This window comes from Apostichopus japonicus, chromosome 2 (genome assembly GCF_037975245.1).
Source record: "Apostichopus japonicus isolate 1M-3 chromosome 2, ASM3797524v1, whole genome shotgun sequence".
Taxonomy (NCBI): Eukaryota; Metazoa; Echinodermata; class Holothuroidea; order Aspidochirotida; family Stichopodidae; genus Apostichopus; species Apostichopus japonicus.
In genome coordinates, this window is record NC_092562.1 from 26,754,425 (window position 1) to 26,774,234 (window position 19,810).

Genomic DNA, 19,810 nt, shown 5'->3' on the forward strand with positions numbered 1-19,810 from the left:
ATTTGTACGTATATATCTATATACATATACGATTTAATGTGTGTGTCAATTCACTTAAAATATTATTATATTGCATGTGGATTACATTTCAATGATATAAAGAATAAAGTCCGCGTCATAGTTAAAATTGGAGAACACGTCACTTTACATAAAGTTCATAGCTGCAACAAAAGGTGCGGCACTTAGCTTCAAGCGCTTAAATTTCTCTGGAATGTAGCTAGCTGGGATCCGGAAAGTTAAGTGTTTGGAACTTTTGACGTAAAACTAAGTGACTTTTATTTTACCGTAACCGACACCCACCATGCCTACCGCCCCTTCCCGTCTATGCAGTAGCTTGAACTAAGTAGTCTACATGTAAAATATATGTAGCGTACTATAATCGTAACTTTTGTATATTCTATAATATTACATGATACTACGGAAACGGCTACAGTGAACCTAAAATCGAACGACCGCAAACTTTGCACAATGGCATATTATTTTGAAAATAATTTCACGTAGAAAAGGCATTGAACTCATAGTGAAGCCATTGACAATCGCTTGATAATGTTTACCGAGGCTAACACTAAGTGTTTAAACGTGTAAAGACACTTCTATCTTACGATTATAAAGTTATCGTGACAGCTAAGCCTCTAGTAACCAAATTTGCAACTGTACTGATGTTTGATATAATCGTTACGACACAATCAGCAAAATAAACTTCATGATACATATTCGACGCTAAATGTTCTAATGTTTTTATCTTAGACGTTACATTGTTAATGATAGAGATGACTGGATATTGTTTTAGTTATGAAGAATGTGATGTATGTATAACTACCAGTGTGAACATTTTATTGGACCCTGCCAAAGATTTTTGCAATACAAAGGTTTGTGTTTTTAGAGTTGCACAACTCAAGTCCGGAACCGGATTACAGCCATCGTCAGGATTAAAAATCGGACTTGAAGGCTGCGGAGCCGGACTTCAACAGTTTGGACTCTAGGACTCGAGGACTTGAGCACTCGAGGACTCGAGGATTAGGAGACTCGAGGACTCGAGGAATCGAGGAAGCGAGGACTCAAGGACTCGTATCGAATATCACGTGTCCAGGAAAACGCCCATTAAAAGCCCAATTGACTTACACACTAAATCACGAAAGTAATGTGGTCTCTAAGTCTAGATAGAAGTTTTTACTAGCTAAACGCTACCTATCACCGGATAGCTGACAAGTTGGCCTTTCATGGCATTATGAATTTTCTGTATCATGACTATGTAGATTTTTTGCTATCCGAGCCGGAAGTTTTCGTCACTTGTAAACAAAACTCTTGACTCAGTAGTAAACAATTTTCCTACGATGCTCCTGGGAGGCCTAAATGGGTCTAAAATTGCCTCTTGACCCAATTTTCTCACCACATGTACTTCCAATCATACTCGTTAATATGCGAACCTTAAACAACTAGATCATATTGATAACAGGTGAAACAAGTTGTTCTCCTGCTGCTTTTGGTACTTTTCCTGAAGGAGAACAATCGAGCGGATGGATATAGACTCTAATAGGAGTATGTCACCTTAGATCCCGGTACTTTTATCTCACCAAACGAGTTATTGATGGCCTCCTTTAAAAGTGGGATACCAGTGATTATATCGTATATATTAAATAAATTCTTCACGATTTATTTTCATTTTTACTAAATTTGTAGTGGCTTTTGGCTTTTTTTAGAACTTCCAGAATATCAAGCAGCCCCAGCTGTCTCTTATGTTAGCTCAGATTCACTAACAATTACTTGGCCGATATGGGATGGCGTCATTTGGGACTCCTCCGGTGGTTGAATATAGATTATTTACCGAAGAGTCGGAGGGCGAAGACTGGCCGAGTACCTTTATCAGAGTCAATGCAAGCAATGATCAAGATAAATATGATGTGATAATAGAACCACTTGAACCAGACACAGAATATGACTTCAGAGTAACAGCTGTGAGAGAAGGGCCTAATGGGGATGGACCACCCGGTCCAATCTTGAAAAGGGCGAAAACAAACACGCTTGGTAAGCACAGAACCTCGCTTCCAATTCGACCAACATTTACCTTGAAACAAATAGTTCACAAACTATTTTGTCTACTTCCTACTTTTTCTTAGCTGCTCCAAACGTTCTGTTATGCTTTAGTCACTGCAAAATTATGTGTTGTCGCAACACATAAACAAATATTTACATTAATTATTTTCTCCTTTCTGCAATTGAAATATAATGAAACACCTTTAATCGGTTAACCCATATATTAAATTGTTACTATGAAAAGGTGTCTGTGTATCATTGTAACGTTACACTGTGAAAACATAGTCATGTCCGGCATATGCTGGTCACAACGGAAATATAACTATATACATCCGAGCTCGAAAAAACAACCAAACAAAATCGCAAGTAAAACAAACTGTAATTTCTAACCACACTACACGTAGTAAGCAGGACAAAGGCTGGGAAAGTGGAGGGTGAGAAGGGTGTAAATGACATTGTTGCTAGACAGGATATATGAGAGTATCACAGAATAAAAGAGATATATAGTTCTTAAAATAGTAAATATGACATCATAGAGAAAAAAAAACACATCTTGAAATTGATGTACATGGTCTCTTAAAAGAAGGTAGACGTCGTTACTAGAATAATACACTAACTAGTTCTCTTTTTGTATACATTCTGTACGCAAGTGTACTTGTATAGTACAGTAAAGATGATGGTAATATATGTTTCATTTTCCTTCTTGTTATTTGAATTTGTCAAGGCTTCAAAACCAATTCTTAAATCAAATCAATAATATACACACTTTTCAGATGCATTCCTACATTGTTACATTTGCTTAGGGATATACTATTCATATCAATGGTCCATGTACAAGAAACTGCACATTGAATGTTTGGTATCAAATGTATTTTTTGTTAACGTTTTTCTTTTTTTTTCTCTTTAGGATCCGTTGGATTAATTGTCGGTGCTACAATTGGTACAGTATCTTTCGCGATCATTACTCTTCTTGCAGTGTATGGGTGAGTTACTCAAAACGTTGTTAATGTTGTTACGATATGCTTTCAACAAATCTCAAACTTTTTTTTTTTTTTTCTCAAGAATATGGAAATATCAGAGATCTACAGCCAAACCTAAAAATGTAAAACGACAAACGGACGAATCAAAAGGTATATTTGTAAGTTTAATGGCAATTTTAATTAAAGCTGTCTACATATAATGTCAACATAAGCTGCCCTGTACTATTGGCCTTATGAAAGTACCATAATAATTTACCAATAGTAGTAATATAAATCGATTTTTTTATTTTTTATAAGGAAACACTAACATCGTTCACATAGGAAGCATATATCTTGTTTTTTGTAATCGCAGCGTTTTTGTTACATTTCTCGCATTAATGATTTCATGGTTCTGTAAACCATTATAGTAAATGAAGAATGTTTTTCGTTACTGCAGTCAGTTAACATAATTTAAACATTATTAATCAAATTCGAAAAGTAGAATATAAATACCAAATCGTAAATGTCTAATAAGAACGAGAATATTCCCTTAATGTTTAATTCCACGTTTGTTCAATAATCATTTAATAATTGCAAAGTATTTCATGAGTGCAAAAATGATGATTAGCAATGACCCTACTATAAGGCATCATTGATATTAAAATACTCGTTTTTCCCCATTGAACAAATACAGTACGATGTTGATTAGAACAATCGTTTATGATATACAAAGTACACGCGTGCAATTGTAAGTTCTTCGACCAACTGCTAAATAAACGGGGTATGATTGTTCATACCATCTGCATTATTTGTTTGATGTGTATTTGATTTGATTTGATTTGATTTATTTGATTTTCCACTGGATATATACATGTGGAGGGAAGTCCTCTAAAAAGCCAATTCAGGCTTAACAAGGTAAAGGACTCCCAGGAAAGAAAGAAAGAAAGAAAGGGAAAACAAAAAACAAACAAAAAGCATATATACATAAATGAAAATATAACTAGTGTCTTAATAAAGAAAAATTAATAACATACAATATAAACGATGTATCAATACTGAGAAATTACTTCTTTTTTTAGTGCTTTTCTAAATGTTTCTTTAGATGGTTTAGATTTTATAGTAGCAGTTAGATCATTCCATGTCCTCATAGCACGATTCTTTAAACTTAACGTACCAAATGTTGTATTACATAAGTTGTGGTGTGCTTGACCGGCACTTCTAGTGCGGTGACTATGTATGGCGCTGTTAATAGTAAATAAGTCATGAAAGGCTGCAGGAAGTAAGCCATTCCAAGCCTTGTAAAAGAATGTGGCTACATTCAGCCTAACAATATCGTTAAATTTTAATAAGTTGAGCAATTTGAAAAGTGAGCTGGTGTGTTCACGATATTCAGAATGAGTTATGTGACGAATGACTTTCTTTTGTAGGATTTCAAGAGGGTGAAGATAAACATTATGGGTGCCAGACCAGATTATAGAGCAATATGAAAAATGGGGGAACACTAATGTTTGGTAAAGCATTCTAAGAATATTCTGAGGAAAATAGTGTTTCAACTTAGAAATGATACCAACATTTTTCGCCACAGTGTTTGCAATATTTGATATATGTTCACACCAAGTAAGTTTACTATCAATATAAACTCCGAGAAACTTTATGCTATGTACATGCTTGATAGGCTTACCATCCATTAAAATGTCTTTTTTCCAAGAAAAAGATTTGCTTTTATTGAACACAATGTAGCTGGTTTTATCAAGATTAAGTGAAAGCTTATTAGTTGCAAACCAGTCGTTAAATTGATTCAACTCCATGGATACTATGTCATGTAAAGTATTCAAGTTATTGGATTCGAAAAATATACTAGTGTCATCTGCAAATAAAATAGTTTTTGCAATATTAGAGATATGACAGATGTCATTGATATATATAATGAAAAGAAGTGGTCCTAATATTGAACCTTGAGGAACACCACAGCGGATTTCAGCATAGTCAGACATGGTCTTCTTATACGAAGTATACTGTAAACGTTTTGATAAGTAGCTGTCCATCCAGTTAAGGGTTGGTCCTCTAATACCGTAGAATGATAACTTGTTTAGCAGAATACGATGGTCAATGGTATCAAATGCTTTTGATAGATCTAAGAATATTCCAATACATGTTTTCTTCTTATCAAGGCTATCGTATAATTTATCAATGGCATCTGCCAGGGCAAGCTCAGTTGAGTGACCAGGGCGGAATCCATATTGTTCCTTGCAAAGTATGTCATTAGCATCTAGAAAATTTATTATTCTGTTGGACATGAGACGTTCGAGAATTTTGGAAAAGCATGATAGAATAGAGATTGGTCGGTAGTTCTCGTAGATATTGGATTCTCCTTTCTTAAAAATGGGTAAGACCTTAGCAATCTTCAGCTTGTCTGGGAATACCCCAGTGGTGAACGATATGTTACAGATATGAGTAAGAGGGGTGACAATGAAAGGTAATACCTGCTTAACAATATCTGGCTTGAAATCATCATACCCAGCTGCCTTCTTTGGCTTTAAGCAATGATTCGCAACACGTAAGAGTTCCTCCTCCCTGACAGGGTAGGTGAAAATAGAGTTTCGCGTACTATTATTGCTATACATATGGTTGTTTGATTTTGCAGTATGACTGATTTTGCTGGCAAGTGAGGGTCCAAGGTTAATGAAGAAATCGTTAAAACCGTTTGCAATGTCTTGATCGTCGCTGGTTTCGTGATCGCCGTCTTTGAAAACAGATGGGTACGATGATTTCTTACGGTCTTTCTTAAGAACCTCATTGATTACGCCCCAGGTATCATTTACATTATTGTTACTATCTTTGAATTTGTTATAAAAATATAACCTTTTAGAAAATCTTATTATGTGGTTTAACTTGTTTCGGTAAGCAACATAGATTTCTCTATTGCTATTTGTAGGAGCTTTTGAGTAAAGTCTGTAGAGATGGTTTTTTCTTTTAATAGATTTTAGTATACCCTTAGTAATCCATGGATGTTTTCTCTTGCGCCTATTTCCTTTAGTAATTAATAGATGAGGAAAACACTTATTATAAGTTAAATAAAAAGTGTTAAAAAATGAGTTGTAAGCTGAATTAGCATCAACTTTAGTTAACACCTCCTCCCATGTTTCCTTCTCAATGTCGTCGATAAATTCTGACATGTTGTGTCTGTTAAAATTTCGTATATGAAAGGGTTCTTTTGTCTTGTTTGTCCTGTCAAGAACCTTTAGGAATATAGGCATATGATCACTTAAATCAGTAATGAGTATGCCTGTAGTAAGAGAGGTATTAGCATTCGTTATAATGTTATCAATAATAGTAGCTGTATTACTACTAAAACGAGTAGGTTTTGTTATCGTAGGGTTAAAACCATACGAGTGCATAATGTTTAAAAAATCTCTAGACTTACTAAAATTGGACAAGTTAATGTTATAATCCCCCATAATATACGTAGTACTCTGGTGTTTGGTTATAGTGATCAATATGTTTTCCATGTGTGTGTTAAAATCAACCAATGAGCCATTTGGTGGTCTATACACTACACCGATGATGGAATTCTCACGTTTACAAGGCTTTGTAATTTCAATAAACAATGACTCAATAGATTCATTAAATATTGATAGATCAGGTCTACATTTATAACTAACATCATTACATATAAATAGGCAGATTCCTCCACCCCTTCTGGTTTCTCTGTGTCTTTCTTCAAGTGTATAATCCTCCATGTTGATAAGGGGGGAAATATTTTTGCCAAGCCAAGTTTCAGTAAACCCAATAACTGAGAAATGTTCGTCTAGTGTTGTAATGTATGAATATATATCGTCAAAATTTTTGTTGAGGCTACGACTGTTGAGGTGGAATATGGATACAGAATTACGTTGTGGTAAATTATTGAATGTATCAATATCATAGTACTTACATGATACGTTGGTTTGACATGTAATAGTGTCATGACTATAGTTCACGTTTGGATTCAGAAGAGAAGCCATGTTGAAAGGTTGAAGGCAATTGAATGATGCGTTATCCACTCTTTTATATGTGTGAAATATCGTAAGTAATATTATATAAACAGCAACACTGATCATTTTGGCATAATTTCTTTAGGGTTCTTCAGTTTATTAACGTTCCTTGTAGGTTTACTTTGATTCGATAAGTTCGTCCTTTTCTTGTATCGTACGGTTTGAAACTCTTCACTACTTGACACTTGTCTCTTTAGAGGCTTAGGATTGGGAGATTGAGTGGTACTACTTCTCGTAACCATGGATACCGTTGGTGCATTTTGTCCCAGTTCAGTCGCTTTAGATAGTGCAGTCCCTGTATACTCCTTTTCTGGTGTTGGTTCTTTTACGGAGTCCATCGGTTCCTCTATTGTGTCTGGTGATTCGCTTCGGCGAGTTTCCTCTTCGTCCTTTGTGTTAGTCGGGTTCATGTCATTGTTCTCATCCTGTGTATTCTCGTTATTTTGAGGGCAATTATAGCTTTTGTGTCCCATTTCGTGGCAATTAAAGCATTCTACGTTTGGGCAATGGGATTCCGTGTGTCCTTGTCTGTTACAGATTTTGCATAAATACTTTGGACAATTTCGCATGATATGGTCATTACCAAGACACAAATTGCAAACTTTAGACTGTCCATTATGCTTCAGTCTCATATGGACTTTGTTGATGACAATGGCATAAGGTAGGCTTTGGACTGACGATGGGAGCTCCAGACGAACATATCGTATACCATTTTCAATGTTCGGGTATTCTGGATATGTCTTCCGATGCCATGATCCCTTTATGGTACATCCATATTCTTCCAATTTCTCCGTTAATTCTTCATCGTCCATGAAAGAAGGAACTCCAAATATACTCACAGTTAACAGCGATGTTGACACTCCTGACACATTACACTGGTCTCCTTTAATAATCACACCCGTAGTTTGTAACAAATCAGAGTCATTTCTATTCTTCAATGTGACAATCCAGCTCCCTGATGATTTGACACATCCCATAACATTATTCAATCCGATATCAGATATGATAGCATCAAGAACATCCTTTGAATCGTAGGAATTGTCAATGATTCTGACACTAGACTCCTTTAATGATGACATTTTACCACATTTCGCAAAACTCATACCAGGTTAGAACCAACGTACGCCGCAAGGCGTCGTCGGTCAGGCTAGTAAAAAAACCAACCTTTTCGGACTCAGGAGTGTCACGACTTTGTATATTTCGGCTACAGTGTCTCTGGTGTTGTCCTAATATCTTTCCTATCTCCAAACTATATAACGGGATGTTTTAAATAGCAAAAAAACGGAAAGTTGTGACCATATGTGAAGTATACGTGTTACGTTACGTCCCGATCGTTAACCGATTCATTACAAACAGTTCATTACATATTCATTACAAACAGTGTTTCATTCTTACAGAGGTTACAAGCGAAGCCCCTTTTGACTATGAAAATGTTATCAAAGATAGTGGGCATACCAACGTGGTACGATATGTTCCTTCTAAAGTACGCGAGGAATGCACTCCGTCAGCCACAGGAAATGATAACACCATTGATGGATATGAAATTCCATCTATCCATATTAGTGAAGGCGCTCAAGCAAAACAACAAATCAACAAAGATGTCCAAAAGTCGAAGGAAAAGCCAACTACGTACCTAAACAATTCTGATGATGAATTTTCTCCTAGACGACCGATGGCAATTTCTAGGTTTCCGTTGTTCATGAAAAGTTCTACCGCTAAAGAAATGATATCGGCTACCTTTAAGGTGAAGATAAATACATAAATCAAAATAGTCGTTGATTACCAGTAAGATATTATGAGTAACGGTCCTCTATGAAAGATATAACCCAGAAAAGGAACTTTTACTAAAATGTCATTCCCGCTGTCTATGATGATCGGTTTGTTAGTGTGGACTTTGCACGAAAGTATTGGTTACAGAAAAATGATCAGTATTAACGAAAATAAATTATCACCATACTATAATATCATAACAACATGATGTCGTCCGTGGGTTAAATACTAAACTGAATAAGTAGATGTTGTCCTGTATTCACCTGTGATTACAAAAAAAGGTACTTCATCACATAAAAGATATGCACTTGTTTTAAATCATAATAATATATATAATCGATAGATATGCGCCCATTATTGAAATGTCTTGCTCGTTTATACATGCATAAAGAATATTGTCATTGAGAGTGCAAAACAGGACCACGTGTACCTAAAATGGATGAACACAACGCGATTATCAGAGACATGCGGCATCTAAAGTATTAATGGACTAACCGAGGATATGATTGTTCTCAGCAGGCAGGAGAAGAAAAACAGAAACACAGAATATGACAAAATAGATACAATTACCACTATCGGGTAGAACCAAAATGCACGCGATACAAAGACTAATACTTGTATTTGCATACGATATTTTGACATATTTCGTCACCGCCTGAGAAAAAAATGCAGAATTTGACATTCATTATAATGGTATTGTCTTTTTTTCACAATAATCGTGCCCTTTATACAGTGAAATGTCACCTAACTTAATAAATTATTTTCACTTTCTTTTAATTTTGAGGCAGTATTTATTGTTAGTACTGTAACATATTGTTTTCGTGTTTATGTTGAAGCGTTTGGAAGAAGTAAGCCCCAGCACAAATGACAGTTCATTCTCCGGGGCTTCCCCTGGAAACTTGCACAAGAACAGATTTGGAGATATTGTACCATGTGAGTACCTCAACGAGCAAGAACAAATTAATGAAAGCTGCTTGTTCATAATAAAGAAGGCTGTTACAAGAAAATAACCAATCAAATACATAAATATTCATCGAAACAACTATGCACCCATTAATAATTTCATAATGATAAAACAAGGGTGACATTTTTGTGCACGTAGTGTCAGTGTAATTTGTCAAACGTTTCATGAAAGGTTTATATGGAAGCCAATTAATATGACAACATGCATTCGTTAGTCAGCTGATGAACTTCGGGATTAAGGCAAAGCGTCAACTTTGACAACAAACTTAGGAAAGCGGGATAGTAAACAAAGGAAAATTTCGAAAATGGATTGTCAGACACAACCTAAAGTATTGAGAATAACTAATATCTTCTCTGTGTAGTCCATTTTAATGTCATATTTAAAACTTCTTTTCCCAGTGGACAACCATCGACCTATGTTGAAATCCATGTGTCTCACTCAGGGAGGAAACGATTACATTAACGCGTCTATTGTGAATGTAAGCTTTTAAAATAATTAAATTCAGTGCTCTAAGTTCAAGCTAAGGCGAGAAATACATTGGCTAGTTCGATAGTAAAACCAGTAAAATCAGGTTAACATGTCATGTACACTACCATCTGAGCTACACGAGCCGTGATTGCCATCGCTGTGTAGGAAATTGCTTTGCTGGGATCGCATGCTATCCAATTGGATAATTTAAATAACATCGATTAAAGCACCTAATTATTTTAATGGGGGAACAATTCTATTGAAGTACTTTTCATCTTTTTAAATAAATGCAATTAATAACAGATTTAGGAGATCGATCAAACCGATGATTGTTTTTCGGAATACGCAAAGCGCTATATTTGTACTGTTTAAAAAAAAAATTAATTTCATTATCTTCAGATTTCTGGATTGAACCAAACCTTGATTATGACACAGGCACCTTTGTCGACTACTGTTGAAGACTTTTGGCGACTCGTGTTTGACTATCATTGTCAGACGATTATTATGTTGAATGAGTCAGACTCCGAAAATCATGTAATTCATTCAAATATTCTACTTTTCTTAGTATAACTATTTCTCGCTTCGAACGTTAGGGTACATACTTGTTAGTACTTGTCTCTTCTGGTGTTTTCTATTGCGTTACTAACATTGGAACAATCATTCGTAAGTTTAATTCACTGACAATATTTGTATTGTATCATAACACAGGATGCTATCAAATATTGGCCAGAGGTAAACGACATCAAGATCGGAACAATGACAATATCCACGTGCCTCATTGAGAAAAAACAGCTTTATACAGTCCATGAATGTACGGTTGCCCACCTATCGTATAGGGTAAGATACTTATATGCTCATAACTTATTTTGATTGACTAGCTTTACTACTACTATTATTTGTATTCACAATTAACCTCAAATCAAAAGGACCCCTCGTTAAGAGCCATACTGTTCCATTCTTTTCGTTTTGCTTTCAGGAATCGATCAAGGTTAAACGCTTCATTCTAAACAACTGGCCAAAGAGTGGTGATAGCTTGATACCGCTTATACATTTCATCACAGCTACAGGATTTGGAGATCGCGGTGCAACATTAGTTCATTGCATGTAAGTTCTTAATCTGGTATTGAAAGGTGTAAACACTTACATAAACATGCAAATCATATCATAATTGCCTTCGGAACAATTATAACAAAATAAGTAATAATTGTACAACTAATATGAAAAAGTAAAACAGAACACTTTTTGCAGCAGTATAATGCCAAGGCAAACAGTAATGATGTCTCAGTTTTCTCTAACTTGATGATCCTAACTACACAAAATATTTTCTCAATATCTCTATAATTAAACACGGATGGATGACGTGGCATGATTCGTTACCATTGTCAGTACCCGAATCTACTGTTGACGGGTCATTCGAATATGTATGCTATGTTTGGTACATGTAAACGTGGGCCATGTATTATTTCTATGTTTGCTGTTCTTAGTAAAAATGACAATTCTAAGTTTGATATTATCGTATGTGTTTTGTCGCAATTTAGTTTTGTATAAATGGCGAATTCGAATCCACTTTTGACAAGTTGTTCAAACCGGTATACTATGTGTGGTACATGTAAACGTACCTCATGTATTTTCCTTAAGTACTTTGCTGTACTTAGCAAAATCAATGTTTAAATTGATAGTAACTTATGTGTTTTGGGACAATTTTGTTTTGCAGAGATGGGGCATCCAGAAGTGGAGTGTATGCGACTGTTTGTTCTGAGATCAATAGGATAAAAAAGCGACAAACGATACATGTGTTCGACACTGTTAAAAATATCAAAGTGAGCAACCCCAATGCGATTATCACAAAGGTATGTCGTAACATCAATAAAATATTACGATAGTACAGTATATAATACAGTAAATATTAGCTTCAGAAGACTTTGCTGGTGCTTCTGTAAAGAATAGTGGCCTACTATAATCACCATGTAACCTCCCGCCTATACCCAACATTAAAATAATATAAATTAGCAAAACATACACCAAAAACCATATGCATGGCATCATAGTGTTATTCATTCCTATTTACACATTAAACATAAGCGCAGAAACTATTGAAAACTAATCAATTTCCAGAAATAAATTTGGACAGAATTGACCAGTTCACAATGTCTACATAGCTGGGTATCCTTATTTTTATCTCATAAATTGACCGATATTGTTAACAAATACTATGTGAATTTAAGGCTAAACTGATGATGACGTCGACTCCTTTGTCAAGATATTAATGTTCATAATTTTTTTTTTTTTTTTACCAAGACATGTTCGTTTATCTGTATATTAACAATATGGTACACTTGGATGACATCAAAAACATTTAGATCTTGACAAATTTGTATTACATTGTAGTGACAGTTTGATAAGGAACTTTGTTTGTGTTGCATATGAGGTGCTGACCTATTCTTATGTCTCTTATATTATAATCAGGTCACTTTAATTGATGAAGGTTCATTTCTTAAAACGTAAAAGTTGTTTATAAAATCAACTTTGGACTGATAACTATGGTTGTTAAGGGTCCACAGCATATCAACAGTAATTTTGAGCCTAAAGACATTTTTCAACGCACTCCGGTACACAGGCATAACACCATTGTTCTTTTGTGACAAGAATTCTGTTTATGTTATAGTTTGTTAAAACTTTAAGTAAAATTGATTTATGTGTATGGAATTGCTCTAACAAACTTTAGAAAGCACCATATTATTTAAATATTAAATTTGTCATTTCTTGGGAGTATCCACTTTGCTTGTGCCAAGTGTTTTGCACTTACTGATATCATTTGCTCCGACTTATATTTTCAAGATTTAGTGTGGACTTTGTGCTGAAAGTTATGTCAAACAATAGGTTACGTTGATGTTATTAGAGGCTAATATATAACGTCAAAAAAGAACCGGTTTTTCATACACGTTTAATTTGAAATATAAAAATTGTATCCAAGTGTAAAATAGTGTTTACATGATTTTATCATTACAATGTAACTAAAGCATTTTACATAATATGAGGTAAATCAACAAAATACTACTGATAAATACAACAGCTGATATATGATAGAGTAGGCCTATACGTAATTTTGACCAGGTCCAAGGTTAATAAAACTACCAGTGATTGCAAGGAATACATTCTACTGAAAGTTTGCTTGGAAGTTAATTTGATAAAAGCCAATGTGTGAAGAATCCACTACAAAGGCATAAACATAATGTGTCATGTTGTTATGTCATCACGTTTTCATGTAACTATAAACTTATGTTTCCTGTTTTTTATGCTCATATCTAAATGTGTGACGTTATTGGTAATTTTATCTTTGGCCTTTACCAAACATTGACAGAAGTTTCCCAACAAAAAACATATCAATTTACCAATAAATAGTAAAATATTACCCAAGTATTTTATGGTTGTTTGGTTAAATGTAGATATAATATTATTTAACAAACCGTTGGGTAAACCAGTAGCCAACTGCAGTTGAGAAAATATTGACAGTTGGTTGGATACGCAAGTGACCCTTGTTTTTTTTTAAAGAGTGCACGCAGTCACTGGTTAATTCCTTCTTTGCACATTTTATGAATAGAATTTCCGAGATCAATGTATTGCAGAATTGGTCATTGATGGTGACAGGTTTTAATATTTATATTCGTTACTACGTAGTTATCCCACTTTTGTGTAGCATTTCAAACGTGTCATTCGAAGACACCTGTTATTTCGTTTACAACATACTGCTGTGATAGTTATAGCAACGTTTAACCATCCATGTGTTTTCTTTTTCAGGAGGATTACATGATGTGTCATCAACTTCTCAACTGCTACCTAACAGAAATGCAAGATTATGAAGTGATTGTGTAGTCCTAACCTGCTCAAGAATCTTTAAAACAACGTCCTTATTATTGCAAGCCTGCTAATAAACAGCTTAGGTCAAGGAGAAACACTTCAGGAACAATCAGTACTCTTATTTTTACCTCAGAAATCTTTACCATAGCGTGATAGCCTTTAGATCATCGGTTTACACTTTCTATCCATCGTTTTATGAGATTATTGGTATTAATCCTAAACATGCCTGTATTGCATTAATGATATTTTAAGATCTCATGTTTTTGAAATTTACATTTCTAAAAAGATGGAAATAATTAATATATTAATTACGAAAATTAACTGAAATAGCGCATATTGTCTTACTTTAATGGAAGTTATTTTTCTCCTTTCGTACTCAGAATATTAGTTAATAAAATAAGGAAAATCAAGGAACCTTCGTAAATTTAAGATCGAGATTTTCTCTTCCCTTGTTGTTGTATTTATTTTCAGATGTTTTAATGTTTTAATATTTCTTCACATTTACCCCGTTACAAAAGTTAGCTAATATAGGAATATTCATATGTCTAAAACATTCGAAGTTTTATTTTATACCCAGATGTTATGAACGACGTTTTAAATCAACCGTTGTAAGGAAGAGAACGTCATTGCTACTTTAACATCTTAAACAGATTACAACTTTTATCATTTTCATAACTGTAACTGACAAAGCGCAAAAACGAAGATGATAAGACTGTTATTTTTACATAGATAGTTACTACAGAATATTCGTACGCCTCAAAGAAGTGAATTTGTATCATTTTCTTTAATGTTATAAGTAGTATGATAGATCTATCTTATACAATGATTATATTTCGTAAGATAGGTTTGCTAGTGAAAGTCAATGACTACTTTACCGTAATCGTAAAATATTGATGCCACATGAGATCATGTTAATAATTCATTCCTAGATAGTAATGGTAAAGTATTAATATCGTAAATCAGTTCATAACGATGAACTTATAACATTACTGCTTATTACACATCGATGGTGGCATCAACATACTGGTTTACTTACATTATCTTTGATGTAAGATTCATCGTATATTTTGCAGTTCAAACAAAATGGCAAACTGTAAGTGTTACAATTCCGTCACATACACAGAGATATGTGACAAAACGTTGGTTTTACTCGACAATTGAAATGTTCAAAATTTCAAATTTATGTTTAGAACTACTAGTATCTTCTTGTCAGTTGTTATACCACCTATACATGTTTTTTTCTTTCTTTCTATATTGTACTTCAGAACCGTTCAGCAAACCGTTGATAAACTTTTCACAAACCACTTCACGGTTATATCTGGCATATGACGGTCAGTTACTGGACACTGATGTTGACAAGACATGAATTATGTTAGTTGCAGTAATCGCATTCACAATTGATATATGACACCATTGTTCTACACAATAAGTACTAATATCATTTTAAATTTCGATCACTAAATATGTCTCTTTCATTTGTTAGAGCAGATATATGCAATTTTGTTCTCTACGTTATTTTGCAGAATTCATAGAATACATTCAATTTTTGATATGCTCTACCAGCGTAAAATAAGTTATATATTGTCCGTATGTTAGAATGAATTCACAATAAATCGTTAATAAAGTTGAGTCTGTAAACGGTACCAATAATTCCCTTCATCTGCGTCGAAGAGAGACACAATCTGCATACTTTTACAAGGAAATAACAGATACGGTATCAGAATATAGCTGAATACACTAGCAATACATACACTCATTAATGCCGTGGACTAATGCATGGGAAGTTTCACATTGCATTTGATAAGTGAAACTAGTTTTCTCTGCTTCCTTTACTTCGTGTATTTCTTTGTTTCACATCACCAGGATGTGTGGTCGCGGAGTAGCCTAAGCAAGCAAACATCACCATATTGACAAATCCAATTCAAATTTCGGTGATGGCATGAGAAAATAAACAAAAAAAAGATTGTAAAACCGTGCCTATAGGTTTCACTTTTTTAGTTCAATGTGTTAATGTGAACGTGAAAGTGATTGCAATTTTACATTGAGGATCTCATTTAAACGTAAATCAGGAGAGGGAAACAACGGACGATCTATATTAAACAGAAATTTAAACAACAGTTATAAATAACTATTCTTACTTTATATGTTTTATCTGTTTTGCTTTCCAAACCATGATAGTCCTTATTATTTTTAATATTTTTTTATTTGAAATTTCGCATAGAAGAGGGTAACTCCGTTAAATTTGCCCGAGGCCCTCAGTTACAACATTTATAACATAAAATAAAATAGTTGAAAGCATAACAGTAAGCGAGCAGTATATCAATATAAGTAAAAGGTAAAGCAGACAAAAGTCAAAAATAAAATGGACAAAATATAAAAACAGAAATGTGAACATTAACATTTCGGGTTTGTATTGGATTTTTATATCGATCATTTTCTTCCGTCAGTAAATATTTATTTTCAGTTACCCAGTACGGTAATTTTTTTTTGTAATTCCCAATTTTTTTCAAAACTTTGCACATAGTCTTTCTGAAATATGTACTAACTGCCAGAGGACTTAAAAGATCTGTGTATCTCATCGTAACCTTGGACTCCTAATTACTTTTCGGTGTGATATTTCTTCATTGAAGTGAAAACAAGTGTATACTCTTTTATCGTACTGGGCTTAAATGCAAACTTTAAAACATTATTTACACACGAGAAGAATGTAAAACGTCTAGTTACAACCTTAAGTCAGTTTGAACTTGGTTGACAATATAACAACGTGTAAATAAACGACTAGGAAGTAAAATAGTTTTCAGGTAGCTGAATTAGTTGTTAGCTTAGCAATCTTGCTGCAGATATTTGTTTAAATCTTGAGGCGCAAACGCCTCCCCTGTAGCATTTTGTATAGCAAAGATCAATAATTTGTTTTTCAATTTTATTCCATTTCGTTAATGTCTCTGGCAATGGCAGAGTGAATGATGTCATCAAGTCACATCAGCTAAAGTTTCTTCTTTTGTTTTAATTTGTGCACATTTATCCACAGAGGAAGACAGTATTTCTAAAGAGGAAAATACAGTTTCCCGTCCTGTGATCCAACTTCTCAGTGGAATAGTTGAAGCAGTGGCGTCGCCAAGGGGGGGGGGGGGGCAGGGGGCACGTGCCCCCGGAAAACCTAGTGCCCCCCGAGTGCCCCCCCCGAGTGCCCCCCATCTGAGATTTGGGTTGGTAAAAAATATATATATATTTTGTTATATTCAACTCCCATCATCTCAGTTGGTTTTTCATAAGGACAAAGAAGCACAGTAATTAGTATTTTCTTCAAATGAGCTGCGAAAAATATGAAAAAGTTTATTCTTGACCGTCGTATGGGTGAGAGTGTTTGTCTGCTGTCTGTGTGTGTCTTTTACCTCTCGTGAATTGGATGCCTGTGAAATGCCAAAAATCCGGACCTGCTGTGAGAAGGGAGGGTACTGCAGTATGTTGCCTTGGTCTGAGGTTGACAGGTTGGGAGCTGACGAAATGTGAGAATGTGAGGGTCCGCAGGCACCATACTTGCCTATATTTGTGAACCCATATATTAACCCTGTTGTGTAGGGGGTGCAGAGGTCATTTGCGGTCAGATGCTTGTAGGAACAAATGACGAATGTTCACACCTGCATACTGAGCCATACTCGATGTGTGATCAAACTTTGGATTGCATGGTGAGATCCCTGATAGGAGCCAATAACGATGCTGGAACCTGTTACATCTTAATAGATAATGGGAGAAAACGAGAAGGACAAGAAAGGAGTCGGGGGTCATGCACACATTAATTCAACAAATGTAGGTTCTATTGATAGGGTTAGGCATAATATCGACAGCATGTGGTTCATATCCTCTGCAAAATTCTGCGCGTTGTTAAAATCATTACCTCAAAAATAGCAATTTCTGGAGATATCTTCAGATCGCATTTAGCATCAAATGTTGCACCATTTTGCATCTAGCCCATCCTCCGTATGCGAAAATTTTCACCCTCAAATTTAGACCCCTCCCCCAGGACGGCGATCCGTATCCACCTAAGTGCCCCCCATCAAATGCTGGTGCCCCTCTGTGCCCCCCTTCCCCAGACTGAAAAGTCTGGTGACGCCACTGAGTTGAAGTATTAGCTACATTCATGCAATCAACCATCTCGAGACAGGACATCCTTGAAATGTATTGAATGACACAAGCCCAATACATTCAATGGTTGTTGGTTGTTGATACTTATTAACAAATGTGGTAAACAAGTCTTGTCAAATTCAAGTATATATTTCCAATGCTTTGGGATATTTATCTTTTGTTACGTTTACTTGTGTTTATCAACAAAAACTTTGTCTGGGAATGAATGTTCGCCTATTTACTGTCTGGTGTGAACATACGACTTTATCCACCCTCGGGCTGAGGCTCAGATGGATAGAGAGAAAAAACCCAAACGGAACGATTGTCCCGTCTTCCCCGAACTTCCCCTGTCAATTGTTGACCCGCACGTACAAAATCTGCATAGTGTGAATATTGTAGTGCATTTCGGTATATCCAAAATTGGGTCTAGTCGCCCTTCAGTCTGCGTAGCCATGCCTTCAAATGTTTCACAGTATATTACTTCCTGGTTTACATGCGATGACTCATCATATGGTAGATTAGAAACAATTGCCTATAGATATGAATATATATATATATATATATATATATATATATATATATATATATATATATATATATATATATATATATATATATCTATATATATATATATATATATATATATATATATATATATATATATATATATATATATATATATATATATATATATATAAAGTCTATATTTTGTTTTAAATAAGTATTAAACAGATACCAAACGACAAACTTATACTTTGGTCAAGTGATTTTGTTGATAACTATCGGATACCAATTAACTATCGGTCTATATAACCGCGAGTGAACATATAACTTAAATCCTGAACGCATTTCCCCCTTCTTCTCCCTTTTGCACACCGATGTCGTATATTTACATCATCCAACAAAATCTTGCAGCTTACCACCTAAAATAACAATTCTTAAACAAATTCCTTGCATTTAAATAAGCCGACCCAGAAGGGTATGTTTCATAGATATCGTTTATAAATGTCACTCTCGCGAAAATGTAACATTCATGGACAGATATAAGGAGCTTCGAGATGCGTTTTGCCATTTTTACACAACCCTTTCTGCCATTTGCATCATGTTTTTGTTGAATGCGGCAGCCAACGGCAACCATGAACACAAATCCTAGACGTTTTCTTAAAATATAATTCAATAAAATTTGACAAAAAAAACAGGCATTTATGGTTTGTTGACAGTGTTTTTGGCTATACCTACATTACATGGGAAGTATGATCAAACAGTACAATATTTACATGTACTCTAATTACTCAATGACGCTGCTGTTCTATGAAACTTTCTATATTGTGAGGTCTTAGTTTAAAATGTAAGGTTATCGTCAGAACTTTACAGACATTGTCGTGAACAAAAGCCTATCAATAGTCATGTTTCGTTATATTTTGTGAGCATAAGACTGCAGTTATCGTGAAATCTAGGGCTTCAGATAACAATAAAAAAAAACCAAACAACCAAAAAACACCAAAACTAAAGAAATTAGCTAGGCATTTCCAAGCAAAAATTCCCATAGCATAAGCCTACAAGTTGAAAGAACAGTAACAAAAAAGGGGAGGATGAAGTAC

The 19,810-nt window shown here is 34.7% G+C and overlaps 1 protein-coding gene across 2 annotated transcripts; it reads left to right on the forward strand.

The window, feature by feature from the left end:
• Positions 1 to 1,711: 1,711 nt before the first annotated feature.
• LOC139984492 (receptor-type tyrosine-protein phosphatase alpha-like) lies at positions 1,712 to 14,135 on the forward strand. Of its 2 annotated transcripts, XM_071998409.1 has the most exons (11): positions 1,712 to 2,025; positions 2,942 to 3,017; positions 3,097 to 3,164; positions 8,425 to 8,771; positions 9,634 to 9,730; positions 10,160 to 10,239; positions 10,629 to 10,763; positions 10,938 to 11,066; positions 11,206 to 11,333; positions 11,944 to 12,079; positions 14,028 to 14,135. In XM_071998409.1, the coding sequence occupies exons 1-11, from the start codon at positions 1,779 to 1,781 to the stop codon at positions 14,100 to 14,102; spliced, it is 1,518 nt and encodes a 505-aa protein (XP_071854510.1). In that variant the 5' UTR covers positions 1,712 to 1,778; the 3' UTR covers positions 14,103 to 14,135. The 2 variants fall into 2 exon arrangements, with proteins under 2 accessions (XP_071854510.1, XP_071854517.1); XM_071998416.1 differs by lacking the exon at positions 8,425 to 8,771 and having other exon boundaries at positions 3,097 to 3,172.
• The last annotated feature ends 5,675 nt before the right edge of the window (positions 14,136 to 19,810 follow it).